Raw genomic sequence first — 14193 nt, 5'->3', positions numbered from 1 at the left:
ATTTTTAAAAAAGCAAAACTGGAAGGAAAATTTGGATGGATTTTTGGTACCAGGCTCAGCAGTTTTTGCTGTGAATATACTTTGCTGTGAATTTATTATTACTTCTCTTATGTGGAGCTGGATGTGTCTGGGCTCTAGAACTGCAGGACTTGGAAGTAGAGGGTGGAGATCACTTTTTAAATATTTGTACAGGGAGGAGGACAAGGCTTGAAACTGCTGTGAATGGTTGCTTTGCATGCATCCAAGGATAGGTTAACTCTGCAGGGTTTCACAAGAACCACTCCCGGGAGATACCTGAATAATAGATTGACATTATGGGGTGCAGTGAAAGGTGTGTCCCTTTGAAAAGCCTAAGAAGAAAATCTCTTTCTCAACCAAAGCCTTTAGAAGTAATTTTTATGCCTTTCCTCTGAAGGGCTCCTAGTCCTCTATTAAGAATTTGGAAATTGTGTTACCAGCCACATGCAGAATTGAGGTGTAAGTGGTTTGAATGATGTTTGTCTGGTCAGATGCTCTATAGATCAGGTAAGACAGTAGAAATACCTTTAGGTTTTATGTCTCCAAGGTCTAACCTTGACCCTGCTGCTTTAACCAGAGCTTTCATCCCTGACAGCTCCGAACCCTAAGTGTCTGACAGCTCCATGTAGGAGCTGCAGTGCCCTTTCTTGCTCTGTAATATCTCTCACAGAATGCACAATATATTATCTTTCATATAACATAAATTAGCATTCATTAGGTGCACTGCCATTTTTATGTTATTAAAAGTATGTTCTATATACCTATAACTGGCTAACAAAATACCAACAAGTCAAGGCAAATACTTTGGTGCAGGTGGGACATCACGATAAAAGCCAAGAGGCTAGCTAGTCTTTGTACAATATACTGGCCCAAAGATTTGCATTAAGTCTTTTTAAGCAACTTTTCATTCAGAGGTATTGAGGCTGAAGGAATGTGTACTTGAGTAGAGGGGGAGCTTACACAGCCTTCTGCCTTTGGAGAACATTTGAGGGCAAAAGAAACAGCATATATGAGATGCTAAAGTCTAAATCAAATCCAGTCTTTGGTAAAAATCTTGCTTGCTTTGTAAAATATTTTTCCCTTTCTTCTAGTGCATTTCAATGAAAAGATTTTGTACAGCTACAAGGTAGGTGATCTGATTTTTACTTCCCCCTCCCCTCCCCCCAGCAGAGGGAAGGATTGAAAAAAAAACCCCAAACTCCCAAAGTCCCTTTTTCTGGTGCTTGAGTGTCTGACTCTGTCATGTATCCTTACTTAGAAATGAAACTAAAACCATTTTTATCTCAGGGGCTGGCTGTTCAACTGTCATACTTAAATATACTGCTCCTTTAGACCTGCAGAGTGGATGCAGGTCTGGAGTTGTGGTGCATTTACATAAAAAGCTCACTGGTGACCATATCTGGGTTTTTTTTTTTTTTTTTTGTCATTGTTTCAGTCTTTCACTCTATTGTAAAACTTTGTCCTAAAACACAGCAGTCTGAAGTGAATTACCTGGCTCTGGTGTGGTAGTGGCACCTAAAATAAGCCTTTCCTGCAAGGTTTTACTGTTACTGATGACACAATGTAAAATATGCCTTGTCTGGGGAAAGGGAGGCTTCAAAACAGAAAATGGCAAAAAGAAGTGTGAGATGCTTTCCACTGACTTTTCAATTGGAGAGTGGGTGTAAATCTGACTGTTATCTGCCTTTGATTGTGGTTAGTCCAGTTGTGGCTAAGCCAACTAATCATATTTCTGTCTTGTAACCCAGAGTAGTGCTAACGTAAAGGTAGTTATGGTTTTAACTTAATGGTGGTGATTGACGCCCACATACTTAAGTTTTTTCCAAACCTCAAGTTGATATTCAAGAAATGATTTGCCATTTTGCCATTGATGCAACTACTACAGTGTTTGACTTGAAATGAATAATTTCATCTAATTCAAGCTGCAAATAGTTCCAGAATTATTTACAGTTGAAACAACAAATTCTAATCTTTTTAATGGTGTTTTATTTCATCATCTTATTTTTGTTTTGTTTGTATCTGTTTCCCTCCTTCATAAGAGACAATTTCATGCCAGCTATATGTTGGTTTTAGAATGGTTATTTTAGGCTTATCTTTTCATGTTCATGTCTTTCAGCACAGTATAAGGCAGCTCTCCAGCGTTTGTTTTGGGGGAAGAGAGACACAGTAGCTACTCAACAGAAAAGTACCAGTGCATTTACATCAGTCTTTCTAGTATACACGAGAAGTGCCAGTGGTTTTTGTTACATCTTCTCACTGTTCCTGCACTTTGATCAGACTGTATCTAATATGGTTATTTTTTCAAAGGCACAAAAGAGGATTAAGAGAAATTTCTTAAATGTATATGGGCCACATGAAAATGTGTGACAATTAAGGATCAAGATTTGGTTAAATGATTACCTAGCCACATGATAAAAACTTTCAAAACTTTGAAACAAACTGAAACCCCAACAAAAGCAAGAACAGTAACAAAATGTTGCTTGGTTATTTTTTGTTCCTCATGTGAAAAGACCTTCAAGAGTGAAGAATAGATACTAATTGGAAGTGCTTTTAACTTTTATTTAAACATAGTGGGCAGTCTGGGAAAAAACCTTTTTTTGCATATGTTAATAATGTCACAGTTAAAGTCAGAATTGCATTGCTGGTACCTTTTAAGTAGCTTTTACCAGCTTCCATGCAGATTAAAACCAGTTATGCATTTCATATTCCATATCACAGTATCACCAAGGTTGGAAGAGACCTCAAAGATCATCGAGTCCAACCTGTCACCACAGACCTCATGACTAGACCATGGCACCAAGTGCAACATCCAATCCCCTCTTGAACACCTCCAGGGACAGTGACTCCACCACCTCCCTGGGCAGCCCATTCCAATGACGAATGACTCTCTCAGTGAAGAACTTTCTCCTCACCTCGAGCCTAAACTTCCCCTGGCGCAGCTTGAAACTGTGTCCTCTTGTTCTGGTGCTGGTTGCTAGAGAGAAGAGACCAACCCCTTCCTGGCTAGATTTTCGGTGTTTCTTGAGGAAGTTAAAATTGTGTTGCCTTCTCTTTCTAGTAAGATGAATGTAGTAAAATTAACTATGCACTTATTCAGTTACAGCTGAATTTGTCATTGATAGTAGGCATGATTGAAAATTAAGATGAAACCAGTGTAAAAGAGTATAGAACTTGTCCCGCTGCTGGATGCTTTGTAGTTCAAGCAATGATGTGTATTTTAAACATTTGTCAAAAGAAAACTAGTTGTTGACTGTCTAATTCTTTCTGCTTTCTAAGGTGTCTCCTGAATTCTCACTATGTCTGATGGGGACTATGATTACCTCATAAAATTTCTAGCACTTGGTGATTCTGGAGTAGGAAAGACCAGCCTTCTTTACCAATATACGGATGGCAAATTTAATTCCAAGTTTATCACAACGGTGGGCATTGACTTTCGGGAAAAAAGAGTGGTGAGTTTTCATGATGTGCTGCTTCAAGATGGTACCTGTCCTGGTGATGGCTCAAACCTGTTTGTAAAAAATGTGTCCTGCCAATCCTTAGGCATAGGCATACAAGCAGTACTTATTGTGAACTTAATTCTGTGACAAGGAAATAATCTTATTTTACCAGGTTATTTTTGTCATTGTTCTGTGTTGTCCCCCTTCCATTTCCCCAGAAGCTAAAGTAAGAAGAGCTGATGCTAACCAACCACTTCTGCTCAGGAAGTGTTGATGAGTGTCTTTTCTATGTGAGTTGTGCACACGATGCCTGGAGTACCAGTTTTATTGTTGAACTCTCTTCATGAGGAAGGATTGGGCTGTAGTAAAAATGGTTTTGCTGTTTGTGAACCAAAATGTCAAATGAACAAAGATTGTGATGTTGATTTTAAAACCATTTTAAAACCTATGAATGAAATAGGATAACATGATACATGGAGTAAGTCTGTCTTCCTAGGCAGTTGCCACTAGCAGAGTCAAATTGTGAAAAAATAAGGTAGGTTTGTTTTGTTTTTTTCAACCCCTGAATCGATATTTTTTATATGAAGCTGAGCACTGCATTATAATCAGTTGGATGCTGGTCCTTACTGCACTGAGAAACTGAGTTGGCACAAGTTTCATTCTTATGTAGAAGTATTGAATGCCTTTCAGTGTAGTCTGATGATCTCCCACGTGTCCAGAAATCTGGATGGTGTAATGGATGTTGTGCAGAGTGGCTTTTGATGGATGACATGCATACTGTAGTGCAAGGAGTACATGTCTTGGTGAAACGTCAAACTGGTTTCTTGAATAAGTTATTATCTCTTTTGTGGGATAGTAAATACGCTGGGCTTACTTGATCAGCATATTTGATAACTCAGGATAAGAATCACAAAATCTACACATTCAGCAAGTTTATGTATCTCAAAAGATATGTTTGGTACTCTGGTATTAGGTATGACAATTGAAGTTAAAGAAGATAACCTAATATGAACTGTTCTGAACAAGAAATTAATCTATTTGTATCTGATCCTTCCAAAGCTAACAGATGCACTTATTTATATTATAATGCTGTGTAAAATCTTCAGCTTTTATTACTATCATCCAATTTCTGCTCTTTAAGCTATGATATGATAAGATCTACTCTAAGCTCTTATCATCAAACTTTTGGCAGCTAAGAAGAGATATCTTTATGAGTACATTCTGTTTGCTAATGACGTTCTGTTAGTGGTACAAATTTATTGCCAAATCCAGTTGTTGCTTAGTTATATTTTAATTTGAACATGATACAAGTTAATAGCAAAAAGCAGAAAATCGAAATACTAAAATTAAGATTGTGTAATGAAATGTAGTGGCTCTAAGTATATGTTTTGGGTCCCATAGCCCACTGGATTCTGTTTTTGCAGTTTCACTTTTACCCCTGTTTTTAAATATTCAATTGGATGCCAAATCAAAATGCAGCTCATATTGCTATTGTGTTATAAAGCAGAGGGACTGACACTTGTAGTTTGGATCTTTGCATCTGCAATGCTGGTTTTGCTGCATTTAATGCTTTTAAATGTCAGTTATTTTGTGTGCTAACACTCAGTCTTGCAAACTTACAGGTTTATAGACCTAACGGGCCAGATGGTGTTGGTGGCAGAGGACAGAGGATACATCTTCAGCTCTGGGACACTGCAGGGCAGGAAAGGTATGTTCTACCCCCTACCTAGCAAGTAATACAGTTGTCATCAAGCTACATGCAAATGGAACCCAGTACATGAATTCTCTGTATTGACTGTTACTTTTTAATTGTATGACTCAAGATGGGACAGTGCATTTCCTAGTGATGGAAAGTTTCCCATGAATACCCATTAAATTACAACTGTAATTTACAATTGTAGAACATTAAAACTGTAATTGCTGCTTTTTGTCTTTGCAATTCTGGTATGGAGGGCCTACATCAGCAATACAGTTATGACAAATCTTTTATTCTTGTTAATTCAGTCTTAAGTTACCTCAGTTTTATGACTCTGGAATTTATATTTTCAAAGTAATTTGTTAGATGAGCCAACTATTTTCATTTTGCTGGTCTAGATTTCGTAGCTTGACCACAGCTTTCTTCAGAGATGCCATGGGCTTTCTTCTACTCTTTGATCTGACAAATGAGCAAAGCTTTCTAAATGTCAGGAACTGGATAAGTATGGAATTTTTGTTTTTCTTTGCATGGGCAGGGAGTGGGATGTGTTTGTAAATATGTAGTTTCACTAAGAGAATACTGTTTCATATAGCTTTGTCAGTGAAAGAAAGTAAATGTTCCTTTTGTGTTGAAATTACTGCTAGTAGTGGCTTCTAGTGCTTACCTGAAATTCAGCTTTGCACATTGAACTTCAATCTTTACCTATATAAAAGCAAGCTGAGAGACCATAATGTCCTTGGCTCTGGTGATACTCAGTAATTTAAGTGTGTGGGAAGCCTCTGCCAAACTGTGTTTTGACTCACTTGAAGTTTTGTCAGCCTAACTTAACAGAAGTCAAATGTTACTAGGCTGATGTGTCTAGGTGAGAGAGTTCCCAAACTCCATCATCCATCAGGAGAGGGTAGTATATCCTTTCCTGGAAGTTCATTGAAGATGCTTGGTGAGCATAACTTCTTAAGCTACGCAGCTTCTGTGCTAATGTTTTCAGGCTTCTGCTCCTCTAGCTTTGTTCCCTGAGTTTTTCACAAGGTATATGATAGTGGATGTCTGTTTCTTCTCTGCCTTCTCAGTGCAATAGCAGAAGTCCTGTGCAATAACAGTGAACACACTTGTTTCTATCTTGCAGAGTCTTTTTCCTAAAGGACTCTGTGCCCTCTGAAATAGGGCACTGTGGTAGTGTTCTTAGTGAGCTTTATGTGTGATAGTAAGTTTTGGCCCCTATTTGTGTTGTTGCTGTTAGGTCAGCTACAAATGCATGCATATTGTGAAAACCCTGACATTGTATTATGTGGAAACAAGAGTGATCTGGAAGACCAAAGAATGGTGAAAGAAGAAGAGGCTAAGGAACTTGCAGAAAAATATGGGTGAGTAACTTCCTTCCAGTTACTTCTGTGCTTAAAGCAGAATGAAATGTTTTCTGTAATGTCTTTTCTTATACTGAAAGGTTTTTGTGAGAATAAACATTTTAGAATGCTTAACTGGCTGGTATGATAACGTATTTTACTGTCAGTGATTAATGTTTTCCACATCGCCTGAATATTCTTACTTAATATTGCAATAATCTTGCACTGGAGATTGGTTCATTTTCTTCTTGCCTTCCGGTAAACAGAATAAATTTTCACAGACATTCTGGAAAAAGAGGTTAGAATGTAGCTGGAGAGGCAGGTGAATGATGGGGGTCACATCTTTCCTGTTGCCTGTGTTGAGGCTTTCTGTGGGGCACAGAAAACCCAGGTCTCTTACAAAACCATGAGCATTTGGTGAGGTGATGAGTATTACATCCAAAAAGAACACCAAGCAATGATACCCGAATTTATGACCAGAGTTGCTTGTTGTATGGTAGCTGTTGTCTCTGGCATGACCATGGAAACATGCGACCTTGGTTTCTTTAAGAGCCTTGGGACCCATTCACTTGTGTTGATGGTGTCTGCTTTTACAGAGTGCTGGGTACCCACAGAAGAGTGCTTCTGCTCTGGGACATGGTTCTCTAGTTCTCTGCCCCCTCTCCATTCAAGCTCCTCTCAGCTGTTCAAGCAATTTTGCTAGGACTGTACCGTAGGTGAATTTTAGTGACTTAGCTTCAAAGGGGTCAGCTGGGTTTTCTTGCAGGCCCCTGCACTCTCACAGACTCCCAGGGAGTCTGAAAGCAAGTCCTCCCAGCAGGAAGACAGCATAGCTTGGCCCCTTCCCTACAGGCACAGGGCATGTGTCCCTAAAGGAACTATGTGAAATCTTCATTCCCAGCAGATAGTAATTAATCTCACAGTACTCACACCACCTTAAATCTTCCATTGATTTAACTTCTGGATTACATTTGCATTTTGGTGTGGATCAGAAGTGCACTTTTGAAGCAGATCTTTTGATCCATTTATTGTGGTTTTGATTCACGCAGTGGAGCAGTTTTCCTTCTCAGTTGACAAATAAACTAGATGATGTGCCCCTGTATTCAGCAGCAATCTGCATTCAGTCTGGAGGAATAGAATAGAGCTGGTCCACAAAACACACTGTGTGAGCAGGTCCTCAGTGCTATTTGCCTGCAGAGCACTGCAAAATCAGAAGCAATCTGTCTATTAGAGACAGATGAGTTTAGTGCAATCTTATCTTCGTACTTTTTTTCTTTTTCCTGTGAACATGCTTGTTGGAAGTCCCTGTCACACAGGCAACAGAAAGTGCATTTGATATTTTAACCAGCTACTTGTGAAGGAGCAGAAACTTTCAAGCAGTAGCAGATGGAATGTGGCCATTTCATATATATTTGAAAGAGATCTCTTTGCATGTGACTTCTGGAGATAATTTATGAAATGTTTATCTTTGTGGCTGAAAATGCCACCTTAATTTATGAACAGGGAGCTAAAAGTCAAAGTTATAGATCATGTCCAATCTGCAGGCAGTGAAAGTGCTCTGCTTTATAAAGATGAAACAGGAAAGTTGCTAAGAGTCTCTTAGTCTATAGGGGAAGCAAGATAAATCCTGCTGCAGTGAACGCTCTTCAGGTAGCAGCAGTGTGAAACAAGGAACGTGCCCTCTCTGTGGAAAGGCCTTGTACTGGTTAAGTGATGTGTTTTGAAAATGGCTGCAGGAGACCTTACACATTTGAGAAAGTAAGATAGCATTTTTGACCACTCACTGAATCTTGCAAGGTAAATAAGAAATACTTAAAATTATGATGTGATTATGTCAGTCACTTGGGGTGGAACACCGGTGTAACTACTCTGGCCCCACCCTGTGGGCAGCACTGAGCACAGAAAGTCAGAGCCTGCAGACCCACCACTGAAACATCCTAATCCACAATAATAATGAAAACTTGCAATGTATTATCCATGCTGAGGTGCCCAGAAATTTTAGCTAACAAAGACATAGATGTTTTGCATGAAGATACACATTTATTTTGCAATGTTTAGTATTGACGTGTCTATAGAATCACATTTTGTAGTGACAGGACTACCACAGTAGGAGCCTTGACTGCAAAGGAATGTCCATAGTGATGTTCCCTTGCTTGCACTGACTCCCTTGCTGATGTAGATAGAAATCAGTAAGGATAAAGCCATGAAAAGTAATTTCTTCTCTCCTGGGGAACAAAGCTGAAAAAATAGAGACCTTGGGAGCATAACTTTGGGAACTCATACTGACCAAAACCTCTGTGAATTGTGAACTCCATGATGTAAATTAAAGAGCTTATCCTTCTGCCCTACCTGCGGAGTCAGCGATTTCATTTACTACCTTTGCATTTCAGACCAGTGGTTGCTTAGTCTCTTTCTTCTGTGGAGTAGCAGTAACAGCATGTGTGTGCTTTTTAAGTAATTATACCTTGATTTTTCTCCTATGAGTATAAACTGTGTGATGCAAGTTTGTGGTTTTTGCCTTCTGCAGAATACCATACTTTGAAACCAGTGCAGCTAATGGGAATAACGTAAGCAAAGCCATTGAAACTCTGCTTGACCTCATTATGAAGCGCATGGAACGGTGTGTGGATAAATCCTGGATCCCAGAAGGGGTGGTGCGCTCCAATGGGCACAGCTCTACAGAACAACTGAATGATGAGCAAGAAAAAGGCAGATGTGGCTGTTAACTCAGTTACAATTAAGTGCAATGTATATGATACAGTACAGTCGCAGCTTAACTGTTTATCTCATGGGCAAATCACATTATGTAGTTATTTGATGAGCTATATTAATTCTTGATGCTAGTTTTTGGTTTTTTCCTCTCAAACAACTCTGACCTTTGCTTGCAAGGTATGCAGTTTATTAGTGATGGAGAAGAGGTTTAATTTGCTGTAGCACTGCATGTTCCTGTAATTCTCTTACTTTGGAAGGAAGGGAAAGGAATTTTCATTAGCAAATTCAGAAACATCCCTCTATAGAGGCAATGAGGAAGGGTAGGTTTTGAATTGGAGGATTTTCAATTGCTCTTTGAGAGCTCCATTAACTACACAGACCAGGCATTATAGATTAGATACTGTGACAACTCTTAGTCTCTATGAACAGCAGGCTTTCCAACCTGGCTCTTGGTTTTGAACAGGAATATTTAAACGTTTCATCAATCAGTAACAATTTTAAAGAGCAAATCCATTGTTTTCCACAAAACCCTGTGCATAGCTGCTTCTTGCTCTCAAACCATCAGGTTTTAGCAATGAAAACCAGAACAAAGGTATTCTATAGCGAATAAAAAACCACAGAGATGTACAGGGGTGCCTATGTAGAGCACTTAGAGTATGTCATGAAATTGAACATATGAACTACAGCTGTATTATATGAAGTACATCCAACACAGCTGATGAGACTTCCTGACATAATCTGAATTTCTAGAACATGCATATACTTACGTGTAAATGGCATAACTGTACCTCTGCTGCTGTTTCTTTTATGTTACCACTCATGATTTAACGGGAATGTATGGCAACCTAGATGTCAGCAAAATTTCTTTCAGATCTAGTGCTTTGCACTGAATTTGTTTCACCTAATACATATCTGGAGTATTTCTTCAAATTGTTTCTTCGTTGAAAAAGGAATGGTGATTGTCTTCTGGTTAGATGCAGTTAAGATACCAGTTCTGTCTAGATCAGGATAGATTTACAATGCTCATTGTATTCTGCCAGCCTCTGTGTCATGTACCTCTTGGCTATCATATATTCATTTATGGTTTGTTAATTTCCTTTAGGTCGTATTTTAAAAAGAACAGAGTTGCTTTTCCTTTTTCCCCACTCTGAATTACTTAAATGTCAGTTTTGGTTTCAGTGGATCATGTTATCCTTTGTTACTCATTTTTATTTATTCATGCAACCTAAGGAAAAATCAGTATTTTGGGGGGGTCCTTTTTCCAGACTGATTTATAAGACGTGCCTATTAAACTGATTTTTATCCTGGTAGAGGTCATATGACTGTAAAATATTGCCAATTAAAGTCATGACATGCCAAACTGAGTCTTGTTACAGACTTTCCACAGCAGTTTGTTTACAAAACTCCAAAGCTATTACTTCTTTACAAATGATGTATTTATTTATTTAAATATTCTAACTACTGCAATTTCAGGCATGCATTGCTGCCAGTTGTGAACATGAATTGCAGCATAACAAATTTTTTGAAGGACCAAAAATGTTTCTAGAATAGGAGCTAATAAAAATAATACCTATATATTTGGTATAGCCTCTGGTTAAATTAATAATACAACAGTAAGTGTTAAAATTTGGTTCATAAAATATTTACAATGTAATACATTGTTCTTTAACAAACACACCATGTAAATATTAGATTTTAATCACAGCCTACACAGAATATTTTAAAAGTGCAATGTAATTTGACTGCTCTGGGGCTAGGACAGAGATTAAAGCAATTTACTTAGAACAAAGATAGGATGTTTTTCTTTTGTTACTATACCAAGATTCTAAAATGCCTGTGGACCGGAGTTACTGTAGCTTAATTCAGAGTGCCTTTAGAAGTCACCATCATGTTTCTGACCAGTAGACTATCAAAAACTCTGACATAGAATACAATGCATTTCAGTGTCTGAGTTTCTTGTAATGTAACCCTTTGCTTTTCAGAGGGTTGCAGTGAAACTTTGTCATGCTTTAAATTTAATGGGACTTTTTGTGCTTACAACTCCATCCAGTTCCCGAAAACTGTAAGGATTGTTGGAACCAGCTACTGAGCTAAGTGACTACTGAAATGGTGTAAAAATATTTCCTTTTGAATATTTAGGTTTAAATTGGATATTAACTATTAAATATTTTTGTCATGCATACTGTATGTAACTGTTTACTGTATAGAGTCTACATAAAACTGCTTTGATGTCAGGCTTTTAAATGTGCAGTAAGATTTATCTGTTCGAATTATTGTGTGGCGAAACGTTTTGTTCCTTTTTCAGTTCTCATGAAAAATCATGAGAAGGTTTCTTGACAATGAATACACTATTCTTACTAGTCTAGCACTGATTTTCAAAAATAAACAAAGAATTCATATGTGATGAGAAACTGTTATTTCAAGAAAAGGTGTTTCCATCCAGTGTTAGACAAAAATGTTGATGAGTAATGGAACAAAGTTTTGTAAAGGATTTCCATTATGATACTTTGTCCCAGGATTTTTTAGTAATATAAAATACTTAAAACATTCCTGATCTGAACCTTGTCAGCATTTGTTGAACTGAATTATAACATTTTACTCTTGTCTCACTTCAGTATCAGCCTGTATCTTTTTGCACTGTCCCTGTGTGTTGTGGTTTTTCCATTTAAAATGCATCTAAGCTGTCGTCTGTTGCCTAGGTACTGAAGTTCCTTTCTTGCACTGACCAAATCAGTCAGATGGGGGCCTGATGCATCTTGGGTGATGCCAGAAAGAGCAAAAACGCATAGAAGAAAATAGAGGCAACGCTTCTGTATTCACAAGACATTCAGAAAGCTGCTAATGTGAACATGTAGCATGTTCAGAGCAAAGTGGATGAAGCAATGCATTTTGTAAAATTTATTGCTTCTACAAAGGGGAGGACCCTGGTTTTTCAGAGTACCTGCTTCCACCAAGAGCAGTGCAGGTTACCAAGTAGGCTATGATGTGCTGGAGGGCACAGCTGCTATTCAGAAGTTCCTTGGCAGGCAAGAGAAATGAACTGAACGGAACCTCATTAACAAAGGCAAGTGTGATTTGCCCTATTACATGTGGGTTGGAATAATCCTGCAGCAGTTTTGCAGAAAAGGGGATGGGCATCCTGTTCAAAAACAGGTTGACCAGGAGCTAGAAGTGGGCTCTTGGGGCAATTAAGGCCAACTGCATCTGGGGTTCCCTTAGTAAAATTAAGCCAGGAAGCTGAGAAAGTTTTCCCTTATATTCAGTAATTACAGGATTACAATTGGAGTTCTGTGTCCTGTTGTGGGTACTCCAGTAGAAGAAAGACATTGACACACTGGAGTGAGTCCAGCAGATGCCACCAAGATCCAGAGGGCTGGAACACAAGGGTTATCAGGAGCAAGAACTGGGTTTGCTTAACTTTGAGAAGGCTAAGGGAGACCTTTTTGCTGTCTTGAAATGTCTAATAGGAGGGTATAGAGAAGATGAAACCAGACCCATCTTGGAGGGCACAGGGATAAGAAAAAGGCAAGAGAAAAGATGGTGTATGGTAGATTCTGATTAAACATTAGGAAAGATTGTCACCATATGAGCAGTCAGAATTTGGAACAAGGAGCTGAGGAAGGTTATGGAATCTCCATCCCTGAAGACACTAAGAACTCAACTGTATGTAGACCTGAGCCACCTGATGTTAATTTATCCTACTTTGAGCAAGGCTTTGGTCCAGATAACCTCCAGAAATGTCTTCCAACCAACATGATTATATGCACATGCCTGACAGCTGTTGGTTCTTTAATATGACTGCATATGACAGTTTATATGAACTGCAAATGATAGTCCTTCTATTAGGGAACTTGGACAAGTCTGTAAACACTTGCAGACCAGAGCTTTGCTGAGTTTAATCCTTGCTGTGTATAAAATCAAACAAATAAGCTTCTCACTTTGCTGCAAAACCTCTTCTAAGGAATACTGTTTTTCAGCTGGATACCTAATTCTCTCTGTGAATAACTGTTAATGGAGTAGAAGTACGTGTTCTTTTTTCATCTGGATTCTGGTTCCAGCAGCCTTCATTCTGTATTACCTTTTCCATCAGGCATAAACACTTCAAATGCACAACATAATGGCTTGTGCTTCAAGATGAGATTAGTGCCTTGATATGAAAAAAAGGAGGGGAGGGGGGAAATCCAATTGTTAATGCTTATAGTATCAGCATGCTCTCACATCCCATCTGTCTGCTGGAGGCGTTGGTGACAGTCTGTAATCCACAGTGTTTAAGTTATAGAAGCCTCCAAAGACTTCACAATATAGTAGTCTGCCTGGAAAAGGCTGTTGTCAGTGAAATAAATACAGCCCATGGGGGAAAATGTTGCATGGGCAGGAGACTAAAAGTAATCAAGCTGAAAAAGGAGGACTGCAGTTGCATATGCCCTAGACCTAAGCAAACTTGTTTACTCTTTGGTGTTGCCTCTGGCTGTCAACTTGGTGTCTTCATAGCTTTCCTCATAAAATTCCTTTGTGTACATGCCTCCACTATTTCTTCTTATCATCTGGGTTGCCACCTCCTGGGGCAGCCAGAGACTTCCTTTATGTGTGCAGCTTGAGACTAACCCACCATACAATTCTACCTTGCTGTCTCTGAGGCAGTTCAGAGCTGTTCTTCCTTTGGGCTGGGCATAAGTAGTAGTCACCAGTCATATGCTTTAGCCTGTGTCTCCTGCAACAGGATGTGGCTGAGGTCTGGTTTTGAAAAAGATTGGAGGCAAGTGCTGTGGTGATAAGGTTAGTGACTCTACTGTGTTAAAGCATTTTGGTTTTTTAATTCCATCTTTCTTAATATAGCCCCAAGCTGACTGCCATTTTGTTGTTCGAGAAACCAGAAGTCACGTGCAATTCAGCGCGTGGATTTTTCACCAAATACTCAGCTTTGGTGGTTTCTGTGTTTTTGTTTTTTTTAAATGAAGAAGCAGTTGTTGTGGTGGGAAAGCCTCAT

General features: G+C 38.8%; 1 protein-coding gene across 6 annotated transcripts in view; it reads left to right on the top strand.

The window, feature by feature from the left end:
- RAB27A (RAB27A, member RAS oncogene family) overlaps window positions 1-11813 on the top strand; it is a 34833-nt gene extending 23020 nt beyond the window's left edge. For 5 of the 6 annotated variants that reach the window (XM_068143877.1, XM_068143878.1, XM_068143874.1 and 2 more), the window contains 6 exons: window positions 1110-1144; window positions 3295-3467; window positions 5078-5163; window positions 5550-5653; window positions 6392-6515; window positions 9022-11813. In XM_068143877.1, coding sequence (XP_067999978.1) covers window positions 3315-3467; window positions 5078-5163; window positions 5550-5653; window positions 6392-6515; window positions 9022-9220 — 666 coding nt within the window. In that variant the 5' untranslated portion in view covers window positions 1110-1144; window positions 3295-3314 and the 3' untranslated portion in view covers window positions 9221-11813. The remainder of the gene's footprint in view (window positions 1-1109; window positions 1145-3294; window positions 3468-5077; window positions 5164-5549; window positions 5654-6391; window positions 6516-9021) is intronic. The other variant, XM_068143879.1, reaches the window with a different exon arrangement.
- The last annotated feature ends 2380 nt before the right edge of the window (window positions 11814-14193 follow it).

Source organism: Melanerpes formicivorus, unplaced genomic scaffold (assembly GCF_026170545.1).
Source record: "Melanerpes formicivorus ecotype bairdi unplaced genomic scaffold, bMelFor1.0.p_v2 SCAF_10, whole genome shotgun sequence".
NCBI classification, from domain to species: Eukaryota; Metazoa; Chordata; class Aves; order Piciformes; family Picidae; genus Melanerpes; species Melanerpes formicivorus.
The sequence above is the reverse complement of the archived record's forward strand: the minus strand, read 5'-3'. Positions and strand labels throughout refer to the sequence as shown.